The sequence below is a fragment of the Trachurus japonicus genome, chromosome 4 (assembly GCF_045865225.1).
Source record: "Trachurus japonicus isolate A0001 chromosome 4, Traja_1.0".
Lineage (NCBI taxonomy): Eukaryota > Metazoa > Chordata > Actinopteri > Carangiformes > Carangidae > Trachurus > Trachurus japonicus.
This window is the reverse complement of record NC_140910.1, coordinates 35,798,087-35,812,688: the sequence shown is the minus strand read 5'-3', so window position 1 is coordinate 35,812,688 and position 14,602 is coordinate 35,798,087. Positions and strand designations below refer to the sequence as shown.

The 14,602-nt window shown below is 42.2% G+C and overlaps 1 protein-coding gene across 3 annotated transcripts in view; it reads right to left on the bottom strand.

Annotated features, from left to right (window-relative positions):
• patj (PATJ crumbs cell polarity complex component) overlaps positions 1-14,602 on the bottom strand; it is a 193,416-nt gene that overhangs the window by 144,494 nt on the left and 34,320 nt on the right. For 2 of the 3 annotated variants that reach the window (XM_085775262.1, XM_085775264.1), the window contains exons 11-16: positions 11,821-11,973; positions 6,330-6,391; positions 5,405-5,461; positions 4,321-4,455; positions 2,405-2,605; positions 2,251-2,301 (exon numbers count right to left, since the gene is read on the bottom strand). In XM_085775262.1, coding sequence (XP_085631388.1) covers positions 2,251-2,301; positions 2,405-2,605; positions 4,321-4,455; positions 5,405-5,461; positions 6,330-6,391; positions 11,821-11,973 — 659 coding nt within the window. The remainder of the gene's footprint in view (positions 1-2,250; positions 2,302-2,404; positions 2,606-4,320; positions 4,456-5,404; positions 5,462-6,329; positions 6,392-11,820; positions 11,974-14,602) is intronic. The other variant, XM_085775265.1, reaches the window with a different exon arrangement.

Sequence of the window (14,602 nt, the reverse complement as noted above, 5' to 3'; positions counted from 1 at the left end):
TATTATTATCATCATTACTAATATTATTATTGTCATCATTAGGCTACTATTCTCACACACGCACACACACACTCTGGCCGGTGTACCTTGCTCTGCTGTTCTGCAGCAGCCTTGCTCCAGGCTTGGACCAGGGTTTTATTATGGTCATATAAGGTTTTAGTATTATAGTAAGTTTTTCTTTTATGATGTTCTTAACATGGTTTTTATTTATTACTAAAAGTTTCTCCTTTTATTTCTGTTTATTATATTAAGCTCTGATGACTTTTTATGACGTCTTGGTGTGTAACTTTACTGCTCCAGCAGCGACCAGACTGATCCTGTGCATTAACACCTATGTGTTCTGTCTGTCCTGTCTGTCCTGTCTGTCCTGTATAAGGACGATGTCATTGATGTTTCTCTGTCTATGAAATGTTTTGCTCTGCAACAAGAGGCTCTGTTTCCCCCCCAGGACAGATACAGTTACTTTACCTCACACAATACTCTGGTCACATTAATGACGATGATGATGATGATAGAATCATGTGTAAGGTATTGAATAACATGAGGGTGAAGAGAAGTCCACAACACCAAAAAGAGCTCCAATGTGAAAATAGATTTATTTAAATAACATGACGTTTCGAGCACACAGGCTCAAAAAGGGAAATACAGAGACTGTTGATGAAAAACTGTCCCTGAAGGCAACACGCATCAGTGGTTTAGCATGAATTTCCCTCTAAAACAACTCTGTGTGGTAACGTTGTGTTATTATCTCATAGCGTGGTGAATGTGCAGCTCACAACTTGTCCACCAGAGCGTTGTGGAGTTGTTGGATTGTGTATTTGATGAGTTTGATGAGGGAAACCAAGAAATCCCATAATGAGCCTCCGTAGCGTAGCTCTGAGCAGCTCACGGCTCTGCTCCGCCGTTCTAAAAACAGCTTGCACCGACAATTAAAGGTAACAAACCTACTGCTATGACTATAGGGATTATGGTGATGGGCCAGTTTGACTAAATGTTGAACTATCCCTTTAAATAAATCTATTTTTGCATTGGAGCTCTTTTTGGTGTTGCAGACTTTTCTTCCCCTCCATGTTACGTGTTTTGGTCCAGCAGCAGCAGCAGACCATTCCAACACTGGGCTACGAGGATGTGCTGCTTCTTTTTCACTTTGATTCATGTATCGGATAAATTGAAAATTAGTTTGAAACAAGTGAAAATGATCTAAAAACAAGTTCATTTTTAGGTGTTGAGTCTTATTTTAAGTGAAAAGAGATTAGTTTTGACTAGAAATGAGACATTTTGACAAGAAATAAGACAAATATTCTTGGAAAGATGTAGAGTTTTTGCATTTTGTGTGTGTGTGTGTGTGTGTTACCTGTGTGTGTGTTACCTGTGTGTGTGTGTGTGTGTGTGTGTGTGTGTGTGTGTGTGTGTGTGTGTGTGTGTGTTACCTGTGTGTGTGTGTTACCTGTGTGTGTGTGTGTGTGTGTGTCTCTGTGTGTGTGTGTGTGTGTGTGAGCCTGTTGTGTTACCTGTGTGTGTGTGTGTGTGTGTGTGTTACCTGTGTGTGTGTGTGTGTGTGTGTGTGTGTGTGTGTGTGTTACCTGTGTGTGTGTGTGTGTGTGTGTGTGTTACCTGTGTGTGTGTGTTACCTGTGTGTGTGTGTGTGTGTGTGTGTTACCTGTGTGTGTGTGTGTTACCTGTGTGTGTGTGTGTGTGAGCCTGTTGTGTTACCTGTGTGTGTGTGTGTGTGTGTGTGTGTGTGTGTGTGTGTGTGTGTGTGTGTGTGTTACCTGTGTGTGTGTGTGTGTGTGTGTGTGTGTGTGTGTGTGTGTGTTACCTGTGTGTGTGTGTGTGTGTGTGTGTGTGTGTGTTACCTGTGTGTGTGTGTGTGTGTGTGTGTTACCTGTGTGTGTGTGTGTGTGTGTTACCTGTGTGTGTGTGTGTGTGTGTGTGTGTTACCTGTGTGTGTGTGTGTGAGCCTGTTGTGTTACCTGTGTGTGTGTGTGTGTGTGTGTGTGTGTTACCTGTGTGTGTGTGTGTGTGTTACCTGTGTGTGTGTGTGTGAGCCTGTTGTGTTACCTGTGTGTGTGTGTGTGTGTGTGTGTGTGTGTGTTACCTGTGTGTGTGTGTGTGAGCCTGTTGTGTTACCTGTGTGTGTGTGTGTGTGTGTGTGTGTGTTACCTGTGTGTGTGTGTGTGTGTGTGTGTGTGTTACCTGTGTGTGTGTGTGTGTGTGTGTTACCTGTGTGTGTGTGTGTGTGTGTGTTACCTGTGTGTGTGTGTGCTGCCTGCAGAGCATGGAGGACAGCTTCATCTCCATCTGTGGGTTCAGTCCAGGAACAACAACAACACAACCATCAACATCAACAACAACAACTGTGTCATCAACACTGTGACCTCCTGTTTCCATGACGACCCCTCACCTCCTCCACACTGGGCCGGGGGGGCGACCGTCTCTCCGGCGCCGGTTCGGACTCGGACTCGGACTGGGACTGGGAGCGAGGGTCCGGTCCCAGCTCAGAGTTGGGGTGTCGGCAGCAGACCAGGGTGAAGGGAGGAGGAACCTCTTTGAGGAACGACACCACCTCACGCCGAGTCTTACCGTACAGCTGCACATCGTTCACCTGCACACACACACACACACACACACACACACAGAACAGCCAACAACTTAAAGGACAATTCCATCTGGGTTCTAGTTTGTTTGTTTTTTTAGTTTATTTCAGACATGTTAAAAGAAATAAAACATAATACAGTAATGGACAGACATAACAAATAAAAACTTTGCAAAGACAACATATGAACAAAATAAATAAATAAAAAAAATTTGAAAATAAAGATAATTTGATTTTTTTGGTTTGTTTGTTTGTTTTTTCATATCCGAAAAGGAGTGGGAAGAAGTAAAACTTATTTACTCCTTATTACCCCTTTTTCATAAATTATCTATCAAGTTATCTAGTCATTATAATCTATACAGTAAATTAATGTATGAGTTATTTAACTGGATTTATTCTAATATATTATTATATTTATATACATATAGATTTATTCTAACATATGATTACTAATCTTTATCTCTCTATATAGTCATATACATATAAAAACATATACAAACACATTCATACATACAAAGACAAACTGAAAGTAACATGAACCGAGCAACAAATAAACTAAGTTGGTAAATAAAACCCAAATAAATAATAATAAGCAGCTTGTGGTTGTCAGACACCCTCATTTCTCTACATTCTGAGAATAATTTCTTTGTATTTCTAATATTTTAGGTCTAAACCTGCGGCGGTTTCCTCCTCTGCTGTGGCTCCGTGGTTTAGAGAGGACCAGCTCATTTTGGGAAAAAAATAATAAAGTGAATAAATAACGGCCATTTGGTTTGGTTTTTCGTTGTAATAGTTCTTTCTTTGGAGATCGAGGTGCTCTTATGACATTAACAGAAAATTTGTTTTAATATGCTGTCGATCAAAATGTGTCACGTCAGGTTTTTTCTAGAGTAAACGTTGCTCCGTCTCACAGATGAGAGCTCGCTATCGTGAACGTCTTCCAACCACACTGCAAAAACTCTACATCTTTCCAAGAATATTTGTCTATTTTCTTGTCAAAATGTCTCATTTCTAGTCCAAACTAATCTCTTTCCACTTAAAATAAGACTCATCACCTAAAAATTAACTTGTTTTTAGATCATTTTCACTTGTTTCAAACTAATTTTCACTTGAAATAAGTAGAAAAATCTGCCAGTGAAAGCAAGTTTTTTGTGCTTGTAATAAGAAAGAAAAACTTGCTCCACTATCAGATTTTTCTACTTATTTCAAGTGAAAATCTGCTTGAAAGAAGTAAAAAGTGTCTAAAAACAAGCTGCTTTTAATGTGTATGTTCTTATTTTTAGTAGAATGAGATTAGTTTTGACTAGAAATGACATTTTAACTAGAAATAAGACAAATATTCTTGGTAAGATTTTGAGTTTTTGCAGTGCAAGTTCAGGGGCAGAAATCACATTAACCAGCTGAGAGAAATAATTTAGCGATGCCGTAGCAGAGCGCGTTTGGTGCAACCCGCTAGTTTTTTGTGCATGTCAATTTAGTTGTTAAATAGGTTTTTGTGGCTCTGAGGGGTTTTAGTTTGGAGGGAAAGAACCCAAACGGCTCCTTTAATGCTAACGGTAGCCGACCGCTGGTCTAACAGAATGAATGTGCAGGTTTTCTTCTTCCTGTCTGCTGTTCAGGGGGTTCGGGGAGGGGCAGATAACCCTCGGACCATGATTCTGTACGTGTCACCGGTCCCAGACCGGAATAGTCCAGTTTCTGTGTGTCAGTTTGTTCTTCTTTACCTCCAGCAGCTCGTCCTCTGGACTCAGGACTCCGTGCCGGTCCACGGGGCCCCCGGGGGCCACGGAGGAGATGTAGTGGTGGCCGTCGAACGAGTCCAGCTCCACGCCCAGACGCAGCGTATGGACCGGCAGCAGCTGGGAAGGAGAGAAAGAACCAGTTCAGAACCAGATCAAATCTCTGCCTGGTCTTATAATACCGCTCCTCCTCCTCTCCAAACATTCAGAACTCAAATCAATCAATGACAGGACAACCAGAGGATCAGCTCGAGGCCAAGCTGCCTTCTCAGTAAAAGCAGTGCATCAGGTCTATTAGAGAATCAAACACTCACTATTCTTTTAAAAGACAGTTAAGGCAGTGGTTAATCAATAATCAATCATGTAAATCACTAATCAATCATTATTTGTGCTGTTTCTCAATGCTTGTAATTATATGTCCTGTTTTTTTTGTGTTTTTCCTGTTTGTTTGCTTATTTGTTAGCTTTGGTTTTCTTGCCTAATGCCATTTATGTCCTGACTTGTAATGTCTGATATTGTTTGTGCTAATGTCTTAGCTCTGTGTGCTAATGTTTTAGCTCTGTGTGCTAATGTTTTAGCCCTGTGTGCTAATGTCTTAGCTCTGTGTGCTAATGTTTTAGCCCTGTGTGCTAATGTCTTAGCTATGTGTGCTAATGTTTTAGCTCTGTGTGCTACCTGCATGTGTTTCTAGCTGAACTTTCTCTCGCTCTTCTTCTCCTTGTCTGCATGTTATGTCTGCAGCCATGAGCTGTTGTCATGCTGTATGTCAGACTTCTTACCTGTTTTACTTGTTATTATGAGCTTTTACTAGCTAGATTGTTATGTAAGTTGTGTTTTGAAAGTACTTTTTTTGTCTTTTAGGTTGCCTTTAACATCTGGCCAGGGACAACGGAGGAGAACTAGCCTTGTTGGCTCTAACTCTGGCCCACTGACAGTTTTTATTTAGTGGTGCACTGTCCCTATGAAATAAACTCATAAATGAAATGAAAATGAAATCAGGACCAGAACAGGACCAGACAGACAGACCTGCAGCGAGGTGTCGGTCCAACTGAACTGGACCGTCTCTCACCTTGGAGGATTTCTGCAGCTCTGCATCGTCTTCAATGACGGGGTGCAGCTTCACCACCTGCACACACACACACACACACACACACACAGAGAAACACACACACACAGTCAGAGCTCCTGCAGCAGAACACGAGTCCAGGTCTCAGTCTGGATCACATGAAGACTCAGGTCTTGTTCACACCAGCCTGGTTCATGGTGCCTTCATGTGCCGTGGTAATTATGGTAAATACCAAGAGGTGAAGTGAAAGGTGCAGATGAACACCCTCTCATGTGGTGTTTCCCACTGGGCAGCTCCTAGAATGTTTTGATGCCTGAGCTGCCAAGATGAGAATAACCTCTGACCTTTTCAACATGGCGGCGAGCAACGCAAGATTCGTGAATGGTGATGGTAATACACTACTAAAGGTGTTTTGCTACTGTTAGTGGATAGTTTGTGTAGCCTATAAAGTGTTGTTCCATTGACAATTGTAATATGATGCGTTAACACTCGGTGTCAGTTTTTAAAATACCGTTATGGTAAAATAGCTCCATGAATATTAATATTTACCGTTTGAGTTTTGATAATTGATTCTATTTGGCTCCGCCCCTTCCTCATATTCATGGCTTTTACCTTCAGCTGTGTTTATTCTCTTTACACCTGGTTGTGAAAGACTCCAGTGTTTCACTGTTAGACGTTTCCTCAGTTCAGTTCAGTCTCTGTTGTTAAATATTCCATGTTTACTGTCAAAGCTGCTACAGACATAAAGTTTGATTGATGGATGGATGATCCAGCTTCATGATGTTTAACTCATCGTCGTGGAGATACTCTCTCATTACCACCTCCAAGTCGCTTCCAAGGTTTGAAAAACACTTTACGTCATGTTCGTCACACACTGACATCATCAGGCAACTTGTGTGTGTGTGTCAGAGTGTGTGTGTGGTCTTACCAAGACTTCATACTGTGGTCCCAGGGCCAGTTCCCATTTAGCCCTCAGCTCTGCCTCTGTGGCTGGAAACACACACACACACACACACACACACACACACAGAGAGAGAGAACAGCCTGTTAAAGCAGAGGAACAGATGTATAATTACAGTTGAGTCATTAACCAGCAGCAGCTCTGTTCTCTCCGTGAGGAAGACGAGCGACGAAGCTGCAGCAGCGATGATGTCACCGTCAGTCACAGCGTCCTCTGACTGACGGTCACTTCTAGAAGAAGAGGAGTGTGTTCATGTTGTCGCCTGTAGCTCACACTCTGGTGAATCAAGGTTCAAGTTCAGGGCCATAATCCCTATAGTCATAGCAGTAGGTTCGTTACCTTTAATTGACCTCTGGCTAAGCCCCGCCCCCTCCACTCACTCGTTGACAACAGTCAACATTCGGTGACAGTTGCTACGGCAACAGCTGTCACAGTAGAGACAGAAAGATTAAATATCATCTGGAAGTCACCAAAACTTCACGTAGCTTTACTGCTATGGCTGTCGGTTGCTGCAAAACGCCGATAGCGACGGGCTAACTTCTGTTAGCCTGTCTATGGAGTTTTACATTATACGTTAGCATTAAGCTAGCAGACTTTATGCTTAGTTGTGATACTGGCTAACATCTAAACATCTCTGACAACATGTTGCCTCAAATACGTTGTTGACTTCACTTAGAACAGATGTAGACATCCTTGTTAAGTTTATCCAGGTTTAGTTGGTGTTGTGGTCTACTGCATAACTTTATCCAGAGCAGACACTTCTCTGGGTTCAGATGTGGTTTGGGAAAAGGTTAAAAAATCCCCCCCGTGGCCTCTCAGGATACCTAGTGTCAGAGTTGCATGTACCCCATGAACACCGTTTGACCATTTTAAACTTAAAATGTCAAGAAAAAACATATAAAAACCAATGAAAACTGACTAACTGCAATGCATTTCAATGGACGTGGAAGCAGAGAATGTCCCAGTGTATGGGCTAGCTATGAGCACTGTGATTGGCTCATCGTGTTTGGGGGCGTGGCTTAGCCATAGGTCAATTGTCGGTGCAAGCTGTTTTTAGAACGGCGGAGCAGAGCCGTGAGCTGCTCAGAGCTACACTACAGAGGAGGCTCATTATGGGATTTCTTGGTTTCCCTCATCATCAAACTCATCAAATACACAATCCAACAACTCCACAACGCTCTGGTGGACAAGTTGTGAGCTGCACATTCACCACGCTATGAGATAATAACACAACGTTACCACACAGAGTTGTTTTAGAGGGAAATTCATGTAAAACCACTGATGCACGTTGCCTTCAGGGACAGTTTTTCATCAACAGTCTCTGTATTTCCCTCTAAAACAACTCTGTGTGGTAACGTTGTGTTATTATCTCATAGTGTGGTGAATGTGCAGCTCACAACTTGTCCACCAGAGCGTTGTGGAGTTGTTGGATTGTGTATTTGATGAGTTTGATGATGAGGGAAACCAAGAAATCCCATAATGAGCCTCCGTAGCGTAGCTCTGAGCAGCTCACGGCTCTGCTCCGCCGTTCTAAAAACAGCTTGCACCGACAATTAAAGGTAACGAACCTACTGCTATGACTATAGGGATTATGGCAATGGGCCAATCTGACAAAATGTTGATGAACTATCCCTTTAAGAGAGAGGGGGAAGATTTCTGAGTGTAAAAATGTATGTGGAAAAAAATCTAAATTGTTAAGTTTCTTCTTTCTTTTCTTTTTTTGAGATACATGTTTGGGCTCTTTGTGCCTTTACTGTGAAAGGACGATATGAGAGATGAAGCCGGTGCATCAGGACTCGGCCTACTGAACGTGGGCTGTGAGCCTTCGGAGCAGCTGAATTTTGTTGAGGTTTTAAATTACAGATTGATAAGAAACAAAAGCCTTGGGATATCCTCTAACTTTATGAACTCACAGCTCTGCAAGAAAAACTCAACAAACCTGCGAGAAAAACTCAAACATTTACAGGAAACAAACTTCAGTTTCAGGTTTTTTTTTGTGTTTAGGAACACGACAAGAGTCAAATAAAGTTGGTAGATGATGATCGATCAAGGCTGCAAATGTGCAACTTTTGGAAATGTTGAGTTTTAAAGGGATAGCTCAGCCTAAATTGAAATGTCCCTCCTTATCTCCTCCCCCTCATGTGGACTAAGGGCTGGGAGAAGTTTCAGAGTCCTCCGTAGCTTCTCTGAGTTACAGGGGGTCTCGGCGTAGCAGTGCATGTCCATATGACGGTTGCTAATGGATACCAACTGTCTTCGTAACAAAAAGACACACCAAAAAACATCCAGATACCTCCATGCTGCTCGTATGTAATGTCTAGGGGCTGACCCCCAAAAAAATCGAAGCTTCGAAGCTTCGTTCGTTGCCATGGGAAATCGATCATGAAAGTCTGTGATCGATTGTTTTTTTTCTTCCTTTTTTTCCCTTTTTGACACCGGTTCTCATCGGCAATTGTTACATTACAATGAATAGGCGACTTGGCATCCTGGAAACCTGCCTGATTTTGGAGATATGCACTGTTTGTTTACCATTACTTTCATTATTTCCGCTACGCACCCCCCCCCCGGCCGTCGAAGCTTCGATTAAAATCGATTTTATGTCCGCAAAGCTTCGATTATCAAAATATGATAATCGGGTCAGCCCTAGTAATGTCCGTCTTGTATTGAAGCCCCGAAATGTGAAATTGTCCCGAAAAAAATTAAATAAGTTACAAAATAAGTTTTGTAGCAGAAGCTTCTCAAAGCTCCTCTTCCCGGTTCGTCCAAATTTGGACGCTACAAAACAAGCTTGAAATATAGACTTATTAAATTTTTTTCGGGACAATTTTTCATTTCGGGGCTTCAATACAAGAGGGACATTACATATGAGCAGCATGGAGGTATTTGGATGTTTTTTGGTGTGTCTTTTTGTTACGAAGACAGTTGGTATCCATTTGCAATTTCAATTTTGGGTGAACTATCCCTTGGTAATCTTGGTAATGTAACCTCCACTCTCTTCTCTTCACTCTGCTTGTCCAGCGTTTCATCTTTCACCACACAGGACAGGTGTGTTAGTTTCCTACACGTGCAGGATTCTCCCTCTGCAGCAGCGTGCGTCTCGTCGCTGCTCGTGTTACAACAACAACAACAACAGCCTCTGATTTAATTAACAGGGCCAACCTCAGCCTTCACACAGCAATTAATCTGCAGCGTTTGACTGAATAAACAGGGTAATACATCGCTGGCGAGCTGTCAGCCGCCTCACAGCCACGTTACATCTGCTGGCCCCGAGCAGGCGGGCCGCATGCTAAGTGTTAGCGTAGCGTTTGGGCCACTTAGGAAAGCTAATGAGGAATAAAAAGAGAGGACATAATTCAGAGAGAAGGCTGTTGCAGGCGTGCATGTGTTGACTTGACACGTCTGCAGGACAGGAGGCTTTTTACACACTTCTACTCAGCTGCAGATACAGTTCAGATTTCACTTGTCTCAATAATAATAATTAAAACCACATTGCTTTATGGTCTAAAGAGTAAAAATTAAATAAAAAGGAAATAAATAAAAAGAGAGAAGAGAGAGAATCTTGACTCCAAAACGTCTTGGCAGAGCTGAACCTTATAAATATTCATCCAGAGCTGCAGCGTTTAATCTACTTAACAACAAACAGTAATGCAGAGTTGTAGCTACAAGACGTGTCTGGTGTGGCTTGTAAACGTGAACAGGTACGAGGATGCTGCTGTGCACGTTGTGTTCCACATGCGCTGCTTTATTAAAGTTTATCACAGGATCAATAAGATGGATCATTATCAAACATGGTCCTTTAACGTCTGCAGTGGCCGGAGGTTTATTAAACTCTGTGGGTTTGATTTTAGTCCCGAGTGTCGAGGTCATCAACAGGTGGACGACTGAACCCATCACACTGATCAATTACTGGCAATCATTACATTTCTCAGTGTTTCTGAGGGAAGGACCAGTCACTCCACTGAAGGAAGGATCAAGATCAAGTCCTTTGACCTTGTCTAACGGTGCGTTCACACCAAACGCGATGGACGCGATGAACGCCACAACTTTCCATTCAAAGTCAATGTAAATGACGCGACGCGTTTTGGGCGATACGAGCGACGCGATGAAGCGATGACGCATCCATTGCTTCATTGCGTCTATCACTTGAAGTTGAAAAATTTGAACTTCTCAAGCGACATCCCGTGACGCTGTGCCGCGACATCCAATCAGTGTTGATATCCAACCACGTCACCGACACAGCTGCAGACACACATTTCAAAACATGGTGGAGAAGATTCCTCAGATCAATAATATACATCCATGGCCGTTTCCCGGAGCTTTATGACACGACCTCGTACTTTTACCGCGGTCGTAATAAAAACAGATAATGCCTGCAGAGGGTCAGAGGACCTACAGCTTCCTCCTTGTTAATATTTCATATATATTTATATTTATTAATATTTCTCAGCCATGGTTGAGGAGAGAAAGAAAATAGCGGGAGGTGGGTTGCATCATAAAGCGATGAAGCGATGGTGAAAAATGTGACAAAAGAGTCAAGTGACGCAATGCTCGCGTTACGGGCGATGGCATCGCATCCATCGCGTTTGGTGTGAACGCACCGTGAGATTGTATGAGCTTTTTCCAGCCAGGCTGGTGTTTGCGATTCATTTTCAGTTACTTCTTATGTTGACAAAGTTTGACTTCTGAAGGTCACGCGGGTCTGAAACTTTTCACAGTGGAAGCCCCTCACGTCCTGATAAACATACTGAAATTTCAGCCTCGTAGCTCAAAGCCTCGGGCCACTTCTCCTATGAAGAAAGTAGCCTGTTTTCAACTGGTCTGTATTTAAGGTATACATCTTACACAGTCATACGTATGTGTAGGGCTGTCCCCATTACCATATTTAGGCGATGTGATCATAACATCCGACGGGGAGGGGGGAGGGGTGTTGTGATGGACATAATGAATGTATGGCAAACAAACACTGCATGTCTCCAAAACATAGGGGTTTTGGGTTTGAGGCCAGCTCAGGGCAAGTTACTGAATAACTTTTTTAAATTTAAATTATGTTGTTTTTAAGAAATCGTGTAAGACATTGTTTAATTTTCATTGAATATAAGAAAGTAGGGATAAGTAGTGAACTAGTATAAAATAACATGACGCCGTGGACTGGTGTTCCTCCTGTCCTCCCCTATTTTTTCAGTCACCAGCCGCCACTGATGTAGTATATATATTGTATATATACTTTTTTTTATTATAAATGTAATTTTGTTATATTACTTGTACCCTGAATGACAATAAAATGAAATTTTTAACTTTGTACAAGGGTCAGTCTTTAATGTACAAGGCTGAAACAATGTCTTCAGTTTGGGCTACCTCTCCTATGTAGGAAGTAGTTCCCTATAGTTCCCTACTGGGACTTAATGACATGAATCATGAAACTGAATGTGGGGTACAGCCCAGACTGAGGAGCAGCAACACTCACCCTCGGCTGCGTGTGCGGCCTCGGCCCGGCCCTGCTGAGCCGTAGTCTGGTACATCGACTCCATCTTCATCATGGAGCCCAACCCAGAGGAGCGAGTGTTGACCTTCAATGACCTCCGCAGCGACACGTGTGAAGGCTCCCTCTCCACTAACACACACACACACACACACACACACACATATAAGAATTTATAAAACGTAAAGGTGAAATCCTGCGATCTGATTGGTTGTTAACCGTGGTATAATGAGCAGTTACCACGGCTACTATTCTAAAGCCTTATCACAGCGTAGGCTATCACTCCGCCTCAGGCACGTATGACTGGTATGAATGGAAGTTGTTGTCATGTATCCATGACAACGGACTGTTGCAGTCCGTAGCCAAAGACAGTCGATGTTTTTACGATGTTAAAAAATGGACAAAAGTAGTTGAATTCACATGTTTAAGGTGAACTTTCACCTCTGGGGAGGGTTAACAACGGTAGAGGGGACTGAGCAGTGACTTTCACCTGAAAAAAAGCGGAGGAAAAGAAGAGATGCAGAGCTACTTGGAGCTAACGTCTGGAGAGGTGGGACTATTTTTTCACAGTGAGGCTATTTTATTGAATAATATGTATTTCTGGTCAAATAAAACTACATGAAATTGATGCGTATTCCTCTTTTATATTGTCATTATTGGTAACCGTTTTATAAAAGCAATTTATCACTCCAGTCCGTGGTCTATGCTCATTATACCACGGCTAAGGGGCGTTGTTCAGCCCGACGCGAAGACCACGGCCTGTCGTGATATATTGCTTAAATGCGAATTAATATATTTCATTTGTTTCCATCTCTACTGCCTCTTGTAAACCAACGTTTCCATACAGAACCCAGTGGTGAGTATCATATTCATCACTAGTGATAAGTGATAAACTGAATCTAGACGTTTCAGAGTTTCTATAGATGATATCACCATAATCCATGACAGACATAAACACTGCTTCAATTAATACTCTTCTTGAGAGCACTGGAAAGCAAGTTTTGTTTCTGTCCAGAAAGCCAATTTATTGTCTCAACTTTAAAGGGATAGTTCAACATTTTGGCAAATTGTCCCATTTGCCATAATCCGGACAGAGTTGTTTTAGAGGGAAATGCAGAAACTGCTTGATGAAAAACTGTCCCTGAAGGCAACACGCATCAGCTGTTTTGCATGAATTTACCTCTACAACAACTCTGTGTGGTAACGTTGTGTTATTATCTCATAGCGTGGTGAATGTGCAGCTCACAACTTGTCCACCAGAGCGTTGTGGAGTTGTTGGATTGTGTATTTGATGAATTTGATGAGGGAAACCAAGAAATGTATTTAGTCTTATTTGCATTAAGCAGCAGTTTATGTTTGATTAGTGAATTAAAAGCAGTTTGCAAGTTGTTAACAGCTGTCCGAGCAGATTATTGATGGAGCTGTGTGAAGGCAGAGAGGCTGCTTTGACCTCTGACCTCCCGGCTCATCATCACTCGTGTGTCTGGAGATAAGAGTCACAGAAATGAGCCGAGGAGGAGAAGTTGAGAACTATAGCGGCTGAACTCAGCTGGTTTCCAGTTCTCTGTGTTTCCTCGGTAATGAAATAAAAGACGTCTGGAGGAGATAAGAGCCTAAACTCCTCTTCTTCCTCTCCGTTGGAAAAAAATAAAATAAAATCTCTTCTCTTCTCTCTCTCTGGCCTGCAGGCTGACCAGTGCAGCCGCCGGCCGATCGCAAGACAAAAAAATGACCCTGAACCGGGAGAATTAATCTCAGTGGACGCTGCTGCTGCTGCAGGAGGAGGAAACGGAGCGTTTGGGAAAATTACACCGAGTTGTAAACAAATTTGTCATCTTAATCTGGGTGAGAGGACAGAGGCAGAGAGGAGCCCCGACAGGAAATAGGAACAAAAGCTGTGATAAGTTCAACACAGAGGTAACCAGCTGCAGATTAGAGCAACACACACACACACACACACACACAGTCACTGAGACTGAGACGGAGCATGAGCAGCGTTCACAACACAACACCAGACTGGCAGGATCGGGCTCATATCTATACAACTCTTCTCCATTGTTTGATTTTAAACTGTTTAAACTTTATTAATAGTCTACTTGCCAACAATGAGTACCCGGAAATGTTGAGTACCCCAAAGTTTTATGTTAGAAATAGATAGTATGGGTCCCCAGTATTCAGAAACTGCCGGATGCTAACTTATATATATTGGACAATTAGCATAATTGACATAATTAGCCATTTCTGACATTTTCAAAATTCAAAATGGCTGTCTAAACCGGAAGTTTAGTTTTGAAATCCATCAAAATCGGCCCACTGGCGGTTAAAATCTGGTCACTTCCGGTTTAGACAGCCATTTTGAATTTTGAAAATGTCAGAAATGGATTCAGCATCATCAATAACCCCTAAAACCACTCCAACATTGCCCAGATCAGCCAAGTCAATATTGTTGAAATATTGCCCATATAGGCAATTATGCTAATTTATGCTAATTATGTCTGTTGTGCTAATTACCCAATATATATAAGTTAGCATCCAGCAGTTTCTGAATACTGGGGACCCATACTATCTATTTCTAACATAAAACTTTGGGGTACTCAACATTTCCGGGTTCACAATGGGGCCCTATGGGCTGGCAAGTAGACTATAAGGTTGAATCAGCTGCTTCCATAGTTTATTATTGTAATGATTAAGATGAACTCAGCATTTAATCAATTAAAACTCAATATGTAACAATACAGGCACCACAACACACCAAAGTCAC